Genomic DNA, 12,193 nt, shown 5'->3' on the forward strand with positions numbered 1-12,193 from the left:
AAACACTGAGCAACAGGCCCTGCCTGTAAGATCTTGGTCTAAATAGGCAAGACAGCCAAAGGATGGGAGGAGAAACTGAAGCACAGAGAGATGAAGTGACGTGCCTAAAGTCACCCAGTCGCTGAGTCAGGAATAGAACCCAGGTCTCCTGAGTCCTAGTCTAGTGCTCTATTCACTAGATGCCAAGAAGGAACTATTTTAAAAACATTCATATCTTTACAATTAGTGAGCCCCTCCCCCAATAATCCCTAGTTTGTCCCTAGTCACCTACTCTGTAGTGATACCCTGGGATGATTTATATAATGACTTGGTTGTAGACTAAGGAAATAACACAGCAGTCCCTTCTATTGGATTTTCTTGCATGGTACCTGTTACCAGTTGTCTACATATCCACTTAGATACTAGACCAGTTGTGTGCTGTCACTAGTAACTGACTTGTGCACACAAACTGGATACTTTTACACACACACTAGGTGTGTGCAATTGGAGCCTTGTGATAGTGCGCAGTTGACATGGAAAATTTGCCTTTGTGTTCAAAACCATATTGTGATTGGACATCAATTGGTGCCCATATAACTGAGAATGGTTTAACTAACAAATGGCATCTGATTGATTCCCAGTTGTTATAAAAGATTATGGGATGGTACCATACATCAAGATATTTCTGGATGATGAATGCTACCGAAGTGACACCCTCTGTATCTTGGAGCAGCTGTCTGTCATCAACACCGAAGAGTACATGAGCATAATTATTGGGGCCCTCTGCTCTTCCACTCAAGGGGAGCTGTACCTGAAACTGGACCTGCTGAAGGTGATTAACATTGCTTCCTGTTTGCTTTGTTATCTGCTCTGAATGTGCCTGGTTTAGATGGCTGGTGGCTCCCAGCCTAATTACCAGCAAGAAGGTGAAGTCAAATTCAGGGGCAGAGTTAAGGTTGTTTGGGTGCTAGTTACTGAGTGTTTTAATCATTGGTGTGTGAACAGCCATTCCACAATGTCTTGAAAAATGCTTTAGAGAGTTAAAATAGATGGATAATAGAGAAATAACAGCTACAGAATTGCAGTGTACGTACTGACAGGTTTCAGAGTAGCAGCCGTGTTAGTCTGTATTCGCTAAAAGAAAAGGAGTACTTCTGGCACCTTAGAGACTAACAAATTTATTTGAACATAAGCTTTTGTGAGCTACAGCTCACTTCATCGGATGCAATTTGTTAGTCTCTAAGCTGCCACAAGTACTCCTTTTCTTTTAGTGCACATACTGTTGAGTACAGCTACGGCAGAAGGAGAAAAGAGAGACAGATGGGAGAGGAAGCTGAGACTTGCAAAGAGGAAGTCAGAGGAAGTAGAACAGGGTAAAGGTAGCAGCTGAGTTGGGTGTGGGGATGAAACAAATGGCTTGATTCATGTTTCGTTTGCAGAGGTGTAACTCCATTGACCTCAATGGGGTCATCGCTCACATATACCAGTGTAAATCAGAAAAGGATCTAGTTTCAGTTGGAGAGAAGATGATAAAGAGAATGGAAAGAAATTTACTCATATTCTCTAATGCATTCCTAGAGGGTCTGATCAAAAATCCATAAAGTAAATGAAAAGAATCCCAACAATTTACTCTGGATTAGGCCCTTGGTTGGCAAACTAGAAAGCAGAAGCATTGTGAGCATTAAGCTGGGATTGCATTCCACACTCATTAGCTGGCCGTATTTGAAGTCCCCTCTTAGCTGCTAATGCAGCAGCTAGTCTTTGTGGTACAGTAACTGTGCTCATTAAAACAATCTGACAAACCAGGGGACAAAGCCTGTTGCTCTGACCTGAGCAAACAAACTTTTGCCGTAGTTTGTGGAGAAGTTAAGTGCAGCTCCTGAACTGATATGAGAACAAATGCAACTTTGATGTCTAATTCTGACAAATGATAACCATGTTAAAACATAATGTAAGCAAATTAATTTATTATCTGTGCCCTTTGGGACTGTGATTGTGTTAGGCACAAATTCAGATTGATTTGCTAATATATATTTAGCTGTTAAACTGCGAGCCCAAATGTGATTAGCTCTCCCGTATTCCAGAGTGGCATGTGGACAATTATGAGGAATAACAAATAATGGAATGTGAAATAAATTCTGTTAGCTATAACTGAGTTAGGAGTTTCCAGCAGGCATCCAGTTGTATAGATTCAAGACAGAGGAATACTAACTCATAGGCGATTAAATTGTAACTGAGTTAGAGCTGGAGGAAATGTTGTTACTGCTGACCTTTCCTGAAATGTGTCAAAGCCATCCTGATAACTTCAACTCCAACTTATTAAATTTACTCCCTGTTCAGGAGTCTCTGCCTGGTTTGATACATTATCATGCGAAATTGAATGACAGTAATAAAGTCCCCCTTCCTACAGTTCTGGCAAGCCCTTTCTCATTGTAATAGCTCCTGTTGTAGAGAGATATTTATGATAGAAATGCTTCTCCTCAGTGGGTTTGGAATTAAGCCTCTCGATTTGAGAGGCTTTTCTGTGTGACTCTCGGCCAACATAAGGTTTAGTGCTCTTCGAAGTAGCAAGAGACAAACCCAAATGCCAAGTGTGTTACCTCTGTTTATCTTTGTGGCTTCTGCATTTAATAAATTGCACAAGGAGGAAAAGTTAGGGATGGGTTAGATGCAAATATACTGGGCCTCATTCTTCTGTCACTGATTTTTACACTTAAGATTATTCCAGTGTAAGTGAGGCCCGAATCAGGTCCAAAGTATCTCTGACTTACAGTGGAATGGCTTAGGTTTTAAATACATGCAGTGATACATGGCACTCATTTATAGCCTGATACAAAGTCCATTTAAATCACTGAAAGACTCCTATCGACATGCGTGGCCTTTGGATCAGACCCACAACACTTTTTGTCTCCAAAAGGTTGTACAAGCATTAACTAAGTTTGTCCCTGGGAGACAGGAAACTATTATTGCCTGTTTAGTGCTAGGAGAACCTACTCTCTGCAATATATTTTGAACCATGTTATGTTGCTGGGTTCTGGTTAACACCTGATGGGCCATTACGGCTCTGTATGGTCACTCTCTCCGTGCTAATTGAATGTGGAATATTTTTCAATACATTGGTTGTAGCCATTAGTAGACTCTGTTGGAAAAGTCCCATCAGCCTCTAGGAGTTTTGCTTAAACCACTTTAAAATAATCTCTGCTCTAAGGTATGTGGAATGCTCCGGGCTGGTTTAAGGCCTTGGCACTGTGGGCCCATGTCTATAGCCCTGTCTCCTTGAGTGAGGCGATTACGCTGAAATCTCAGCTCTCACTTTTAGACAAAAGTAGGTTTCTAGCCCTCCTGGTTGTGAAGAAAAGCTCACAACCATGAGCAAAGTCTCTGTTGTGGTGAGCTCTGCCTACATCTGCAGACAACCTGAAGTGATAGCTCAGAGACGGAGTGAACTGCCTCATGCATCTCTGTTGGGTATTCACTCCAAGCCTCGCTGCTCTGGGGCACCCCGCCAACCTGCCCCACCTCATCAGGGGGCTCTTTATGAGTTAGGAGGAGATGGGTGCAACTGCCCCCCCCCCCCCCGCAGTAAAGCAGATATACTCTGGCTGCTGGGGAAAGCAGTGGGGGCACCTCTTCTAGTGCTGTTGACGTAGAGTTCCCTGTAAGAGCAGCATGAATCCTCCCTTCTCCTGGAAGTTGGCTACTCCTGGTCTCCGCTTTGTCCAAACAGGGTAGCAACAGGCCGTGTTTAGGACTGGAACTTCGCCCGCTGGGTTGGAGCCTTGTAAGCACCATCCCCGAGTTGCAGGGCTGGCTGCATAGATGCCTTCGGAAAACATGTTAAAATCGCTGATGTTTGAGGTGGTTGAAAAACAGGCAGGAAAGTTTTGCAAAAATGTCGTTCCTCCTATCCCCCGCATTTTTGATCAACAATTGAAATTTCAGTGAAATCAAAATTCTGAGAGCATTGTCTAGTCCCACTTGGTACCGTAGGCGATGTGAGGTTGAATGCTTGCTTTGACTCTCTTCTCTCTGATGCCGCAGTCTCTCCTGAGGATCCTGGAGAACCCCAAGTGCCATTCGGCTTTCAGAACATGCAGTGGATTCAATGGTCTCCTGTCCCTTCTCTCCGACATGGAAGGTGCATTACAGGACCCACCGTCTGGGGCGTGGGCAGCCACGGGGCATAGCCCCATCCTGGAGCTTGTTTTGTACACGCTTCAGGGGATAGCCGCTGCTCTGCATCTGGACCCCATCAACAGTGACTTCTTCCAAAGGAATGGCCTCTTTGAGAAGCTGGCGGAGGATCTCGGCTCACTCGGCTGCTTCTGGGCACAGGAGGGGCAGCAAGTCCCCGTGCAGCTCGAGAAAGGAAGGACATTTGCAGAGTTCTTGAATGCAGCCTTGTACTCGTCAGAACCTTTCCCAGCATGGCTCAAGAGCTGCATACAGATTCTGAGTTTCCTTGACCATATGATCAAAGGGACCTTGCATCTGGCGAGCTTCCTCCCGGAGATAAAGCCTGCTGCAGAAGAACCACCATGGGATGTTCAGAAGGGACCACAAGATCAACAGGAGGGGCATGGTACTAGCTTCAAACAACTGGAGAATAAATTAGCTGCCTCCGACTACAGGGCATGGGCAGACCCTGAAGACAGGTAGGTCTTTGATTCTTTATTATAGAAAGACCCCCAGCATCCAAGAGCAGTAATACTTGGGTGTTCTCTGGTGTCACTGAGGACCCCACAGCATTTTACATGTAGTAGTAAAATAAGCCTGACAAAGCCCCCTGAGCTGCAGGTTGATAGTATTATCTGCATTTTACAGGGAGAGTGGTCATAAACCGAGGCCCAGAGGTGGTGTGACTTGCCCCCGGTCACACAGTGAGTCAGTGGGAGGGTCAGGAATCAAGCTGAGGAGTCCACACTCCCAGGCCTGTGCTCTAGCTGGTAGACAATGCCACTTTATAAAAGGTGAATGACTGCAAACATCGCAGCATAAATGTCTGTTTGACTTCAGAGGGACAAAGTGGGTGTAGCACAAGCATGTCTCTTTTGCCAACAGAGGTCGGTCCAATAAAAGATCTGTCCTCACCCACCTTGCCTCTGTAATATCCTGGGACCAATAGGGCTACAGCACTGCACATGATTGTTTGGTTCAGTGGGACAAGGGGCTACGAGAGCTTTTTGGCTTATCCCTGGGGTCTGGATTACATACCAGGTGATCTTTGAGAGTGATCCTGTGTCTTTGATCAAATACCAGAGAGAAGCTATTGGTCACTGGAATTTGAAAACCATTTTTTAGCCTCTGCTTGAAACCACCCAAATCAATGTTGACTCCTGCAATGGGATAGAAGACTGCTTCCAGTCAGTGGGTGTAATGTAAATAGGCCTAAATCACTATTATTTCAAATGCTCTGTACCGGAAACATGAAGAAGGAAGCAGCCATGCTGTCTGCCTCATTATATATATCAAGACAAGAAGGTCAGGGCTGCAGCCAGACATTTCAGGTCACAAGAGATCCCCTGCTTCTTCCTGGTTTGTACTGAAGGTGGAATTCCCAGGGACTGAGTTAGGAACTGTGGGGTTGTATTATGGGACTCTGGCTGGATCAATCAGATACAAGTGGCCTCTGATTTTGGGTGCCTCAGCTTTTTGACAGGTTTCAGAGTAGCAGCCATGTTAGTCTGTATCTGCAAAAAGAAAAGGAGTACTTGTGGCACCTTAGAGACTAACAAATTTATTTGAGCATAAGCTTTCGTGAGCTACAGCTCACTTCATCAGATGCATTCAGTGGAAAATACAGTGGGGAGATTTATATACACAGAGAACATGAAACAATGGGTGTTACCATACACACACCGTAATGAGAGTGATCAGGTAAGGTGAGCTATTACCAGCAGGAGAGGAAAAAAAAACCTTTTGTAGTGATAATCAAGGTGGGCTATTTCCAGCAGTTGACAAGAACGTGTGAGGAACGGGGGTGGGAGGGGGGGGAATAAACATGGGGAAATAGTTTTACTTTGTGTAATGACACATTCACTCCCAGTCTTTATTCAAGCCTAAGTTAATGGTGTCCAGTTTGCAAATTAAGTCCAATTCAGCAGTCTCTCGTTGGAGTCTGTTTTTGAAATTTTTTTTGTTGAAGAATTGCCACTTTTAGGTCTGTAATCGAGTGACCAGAGAGATTGAAGTGTTCACTGACTGGTTTTTGAATGTTATAATTCTTGACATCAAAACTTCAAAAACCAGTTGAATTGGAATTAGTTTGCAAACTGGACACCATTAACTTAGGCTTGAATAAAGACTCGCAGTGGATGTGTCATTAAAAACTATTTCCCCATGTTTATTCCCCCCCCCCCACCCCACCCCCCACCACAGTTCCTCACACGTTCTTGTCAACTGCTGGAAATGGCCCATCTTGATTATCACTACAAAAGGTTTTTTTTCTCTCCTGCTGGTAATAGCTCACCTTACCTGATCACTCTCGTTATGGTGTGTGTGTGGTAACACCCATTATTTCATGTTCTCTGTGTATATAAAATCTCCCCACTGTATTTTCCACTGAATGCATCAGATGAAGTGAGCTGTAACTCACGAAAACTTATGCTCAAATAAATTTGTTAGTCTCTAAGGTGCCACAAGTCCTCCTTCTCTTTCAGCTTTTTGAGCTCCCTTGAGCCTGGAGGAGATGGTGCATGGAGACATGAGCGGAACCATGTTCACCAGAGGCATCAGCAGAGGAGGGTGCTGAGCTCAGAAGCCAAGAGGCTTGCAAAGAGGGTGGGGAAACTTTCACTGCCACTGCCTAGGCCTCAGCTCTGAATGCTCTGCAAATAGACATGGGAAATCCAGCGCACACAGTTGGCTTTCCTGAGAACCTGCAGCTTCCCCTTAGCCACTTCTCCCTTTTCGCACCTCCCCCGTAAGAGGCTGCAGCCTCCGGTGCTCTTCTAGGTGGGGCAGGTCTATAGGGGGAACCAATGTGCAACAACCATGCATGGCCTCTGAGGCCCCAACCTGCAGGCGAGCACTGAAAAGTTAGTGAAAAGTAGGTGCGTGGGGAAAGGAGGGGGTAAAGTCCAAGGGCCTGGTGACTTCTGCAGTCACTTCCCCGTGTGCCCAGTGGGTGTGAAATCCTGCTATTCTGATCTGGTAGTATTCCACGCCCGCTTTGCCCTACTATAAATGACTATACAGGGTGCAGAGCCATGCAGGATTGGGCCCTTCAATCTCATCTGAAGTGCAGCCTCTTTGAGTGAGGACAAACTCCTTTGAAACCACTCCACAGTTCCATCCACAGGCTATGGCTTATGAGAAGATGCGGGGGGTTTCTGGCTCCAGTGCAAATGCCTTGAGCAATTTGTGTGACAGATGCGTGCTTTCCCTCTTGCGTTCCTGTGATTAGAGAGAATATTTTGCTGCAAGCTGTTTTAATGGAGGCTGATCTCTGGGAACCAGATTGCCCCCTGCTGCAGAATGGTGGCTGCAACTGCCTATCCATAGACTTGCTGAAGAGTTATTAAGCAAAGTTTCAACGGGGCAGCTCGCTTTGTCCCCAGCGCCCCCTCTGTCTTAGTTTTAAATAGCTGTGCCTCCCGACTGGATTTGGGATCAACAGTGTGATGGCACCTGATGGCCTCGGGCAGGGCCATGCAGTGGGGAGAGGGAGACGGCCTTTCACAGGGTAGTAGTGGGGCGGGAGCTGTGGCCTGTTGGAGTGTGGTAGGCAGGGAGATGAGGCCTATTGGAAGATCATGGGGGAGGTAGGTAGGTGTTGTACTGAAATTGCTCTGAAAGGCCTAAAGAGTTAAAGGTGTTTATAAACCCTTTCACTGTCCAACATTAAACAGTGATATGCAGGTAGGGTTGTCAAGTTTGGTGGAAGTATTCGTGGTGGTTTTATCCCATAACATAATCTTTAATTCATGGAGACTCCAGGACAACTCTGGAGGGTTGGCAACCGTAGGGTTTGGGGTTGTTTTTAAACAGAGTGCTTGGTTTTCCTCATTTACGTGGCAAACAGCCCAAAAGCTTTCATTCAGATTGAAACTTTATTGATTTAACACATGAAGGTAAAACTAGTATTTCTGTTGAAACTTTGGTGAGTGATTGTGCAAAACAAACGTCGTTAGACCTTATTGAAATCTGTTTCCTTTTGGAGTCAGAATATCAGAGTCTTTTATTTTCAGAACTTTCCCTTGATGAAAAGCAAAGGGTTAATTTTATTACACCCTGGTGTGTAGAGGGCATTCACTTATCCTGCTCTTAACAAGCAGACAAACCCAAGGAGGAGGAGAGACAGGATAGAAAAGTTGGGGAAATACGTCTTGTGTTTGATGTTTTTGGAACTCGGGACCGCTGGTTAGTTACAAGTGGATGCTTTGGCTGGCAAGTCAACCATGAGACCTGCTGCTTTGATCCTGGTTAGTGATGGTCTGGTCAGGGTTGTTGTCTGGTTGGATTCTCTTTCCTTAGGCGAGGCAGGTTTGGATGAACACAGAATAGTTGACTTCAGGATTCGATGAAAAGCCAAGAGAGTGAGAGAGGCTAGGAGGAAAGAAACAGCGGGGCGAGAAAGTCACACAACAAGGGAAGGGAATATAATATAGGATCACAGGAGCCTTTGTGGTGCTGGTAATTTGATCTCCCCACTGATGGGCTGAGGAGTGGATGTCCTAATGTGATGACTTTCAGCACTCATTAAGTGAAAAGGTGAAAACAAAGCTCATTAAGCAAGAGCAAGGCCAGCTGGCTTCCTGTCAGGAAGAAAGTCCCTTAGATGGGTCGAGATGAGTTGCAATGCTGGCAGGTCGGGGAACAAGCTGGGAGGGGAGGAAGATGAATTTTTTTTTAATCCCTCAAAGTCTCTTCTTAAGAACACCAAAAAGGAGTAAAAGGTTTGGAACATTGTGTCCTCATTATTTTGTCCACCAGTTAAACTCATTTCCATAAGGCCCAGCTTGGCATAGTAACTTTGTTCCCAAATTTTATTTTTGTACCAAATATGATTTCACCACAGTCCTTGACTTATATCAGTAGCCGTTTTCATTAGACTTATACAGTTTCTCCATCTGGTTTTGTTGCACCTATTACAATAGTCATTTATTGAAAATAACTTGACCTATGTTTCATTGTTATTGTAACCTCTTATGAACGTTCACATACTTTTTACAGCTGAGCTTAGGGTAACTTTGTAAGTCCAATAATCAGAAAAGGTCTTTTGGATGATTGTGGGGAAGAAAGGGGGTGGAGCCCATTGGAAGATCATGGGGAAGGGGGGTTGTATGCAGACCTTGTAGGTGCAGTTCAGGAATGGGCAGAGATTCAAGCTGGTTCTTCTTTGTGATCTAGCCCATCCATAATTATGGCACTATTTGGGCACTTGGACAGCATTGTCAACCCAAAGCATTCAGAAATCATAAGTCAGGCTCTAAAAATCAAGAGAGAGGCTTAACATTTTTTAAAATCATGAATTTAGCTCTTTTTATTTACCTCCTAGTGTTTGAGCCTAGCAGGGGCTGGTTTTCCAGTTTTTCTCTACAACCACCAGTGCTAGAAACGTCTTTCTTTTTTAAACGAAAGCTGAGTTTCTCATGTAATCACAGGACTCCGGGAGCTGGAGCTTTAAAAAAGGCACCATATATTGATAGAATGGTGATAGTTGGTGACACTGCTTGACGTTGTCTCTTCTACAGTTTTGCTGGCAGGTTCGGTGTTATAACATCACCAATCACAAGGGCTCACTTTCTCCCTGGTGTAACGAATTCCCTTGATTTCAACTGCCTTATGCAGCAGATGAATTTGGCTGAAGGAGCACAGCCAAAGAATAAAAACTACAAATAATGAAATCCTGGCCCCAGTAAATTTAATGAGAGTTTTGCCCTTGATGTCAGTGGGGCCAGGATTTCACCAAAATTTTGTGTTTGTTTAAAAAAGGTGCCTCCTTGCTTGTTTAGCCATCAAACACCAGAGCCACATTCCTCCTTGGTGTAGATGTGAAATCAGTGGAATTGCAGCATTTGCACTGGAGCTGACTTATTAAGCTTAAAGAATAACAAACAAGTAATTTTTTTCTGCAAGCACTATTTAATAAGTATTTGCCTTGAGGGTGCAGTAATAGTCATTGGTCACTGTGGGGCAGTGTCCCACATTAGTCACTTTGCACTGGTCTGTTAGGATTGGCTCCTGGAAATGGTAAACCGGGTGTTTGTTAGACATTTTTCTCTCTTAGTTTCATTATAAAGGCCTTTTTTATTCCTATCCTGTTATTTATTCTTCCTGTTTTACACAGTTTGATAGTGCTTGCTGTTTTATTTTCACATCCGGATAGCGCTGGCAGACACTGTCTGAGTTTCGTCCACCAGGATCTATTGGAAAGAACAGTGTATCTGATAATACTGTACAGCACCGTTCCCTCTAAGCTGTGCGCGCGCACATAGATCCTAAACCCCGTGCACACGGCAGAACACCGCATGCACAAAAATTTGCACAGAAGAAATTTTTTGCGCACACAGCCTGTCAAAAATTAGAGGGAACATTGCTATACAGCCCACATCTTTCATCTGGCTGGAGCTTTGGTTCAGCGAGAAATTTTGTGTGCTTCTCCAAACATCCTGAGCCTACAAAGCCTGAGCTAGAAATCTCATGAAAAAGCAGCTCTCTCATCATGTCACTGGAATGTCCTTCTTCTAGCCAGTAAAATGCCGTGAGCAGACTTCCCTGTGAATTTTGATGCTTCATTTTCCTCTCCCTGAATGGGCAGAGGCATGTGGCAAAAATGAAAAATGGTGGGGAAAAGTAAATAACCACAAACTCTTTCTCCCCCTCTAGGCAGGTTCTGAGTTGGTTTGATGTTTGGGGAAGGGTTTAGTTGCTCAGGAAGGCATTCTGAGTTCATTTACGCTCTGTACCTTCCCCACTTGCTGCTCTTGGTTTGGGGAATCCTAGAGATCTTGCTCAGTGCTGGATCCTAGGTTGTGATCTTGGGATCTCAGTAATAGAGAATGTGGCACCGGCTCTGGAGGCATCTGAGACTTTTTGTAGCTTACTCCTTCTGGAGCAAATTCTTCAAGCCTGGGTCATTTGAAAAATGGTTCTGCACACCTGGGTGTCTTTCGCGTCATGATCCACGAGGTCAGATTTGAGCTTTGGTTATACCTTTTGGTGCTTCTAGAGGGTGCATGTTGGTGGTGTTTCTGTTTCTGGCCATCCCAGGTTGCTGGTCCATTGGTTTATTTTTTAGTACTGAATCTGGTCAATGCAAGCAAAGAACAATGTGGTTATCTGCTGGGGAACTGGCTTACCTTGTGTGACCTTATCAGTAATGTTGTTACAGTTTCTCCTCATATTTTTCCTGCAGGTTGGAAGGGGGAAACTGTGCCATTATACATCCAGGTGCTGTCTGTGTCATGGTGAGGCTGCTTCCAAAGCTCTACAAGGAGGAACACCCTGAGGTAAATCTCTGTCTAGATGGTGCTTTGAGCTGTCTTTCCTCCACCCCTTTGACCTGGCCCGTGCTGTAAGTACCGTTCACTCCTGTACACAAGCATCACTGAAATCAGTCCAGATAACTAGCAGAGAAATAGTTCATTGTTCTCATCGGGGCAAGAACAACAGAAGAGCTCTTCTTCCAGGGAGATCATAGAGCCAGAATTAATGGATCTTTACATTTAGGAAAGCAGTGCCCTGTGGGTTGATTAAAAACTTGCATTTATATAGCACCATTCACATTAAAGGATCTCTCACATCAGCTAGACTGTGTCCTTGGGTTCTGATCTGGTGCAGAATACAGCCCCTGCTGCTCTCTGGATACTCCCTGCAGCAAATAAGAGGGCTGCTAGGTGGAGGCTTGGTTCCATTCCCTCTACTAGCTGGCCAGAGTATCTGATCAGGCACGAGGGGATGGGGGAATAAGCTGCACCCTCTGGTCAGCAGCAATTTATTTCCCTCCCAGAGCAATAATGGAGACGGAGGGATTGGTCCCTCTGTGTCCTCAGTGCTTCCCATGGCTAGTCATAAATGGGTCTGGTTATGCTCAAGGATCACTTCAGTCACCTCTGAGCCTCAGTCACTTCAGTCACCTCTGGGGCTGCATATGGCTGCTGTTTAACAGAGGCACAGCAGCTTACAGAACAGTTTAGTACAGGAAGAATGTCAAATCCGTTGATAACTGCAGGGGGGATTGAGGTAGCGTCGGAAGAAAACACCCACTTTG

At 44.9% G+C, this 12,193-nt stretch overlaps 1 protein-coding gene across 1 annotated transcript in view; it reads left to right on the plus strand.

The window, feature by feature from the left end:
• WDFY4 (WDFY family member 4) overlaps nt 1-12,193 on the plus strand; it is a 237,361-nt gene that overhangs the window by 40,824 nt on the left and 184,344 nt on the right. Inside the window, exons 11-13 of the mRNA XM_077822441.1 lie at nt 621-811; nt 4,021-4,634; nt 11,339-11,432. Coding sequence (XP_077678567.1) covers nt 621-811; nt 4,021-4,634; nt 11,339-11,432 — 899 coding nt within the window. The remainder of the gene's footprint in view (nt 1-620; nt 812-4,020; nt 4,635-11,338; nt 11,433-12,193) is intronic.

The sequence above is a fragment of the Eretmochelys imbricata genome, chromosome 7 (assembly GCF_965152235.1).
Source record: "Eretmochelys imbricata isolate rEreImb1 chromosome 7, rEreImb1.hap1, whole genome shotgun sequence".
Taxonomy (NCBI): domain Eukaryota; kingdom Metazoa; phylum Chordata; order Testudines; family Cheloniidae; genus Eretmochelys; species Eretmochelys imbricata.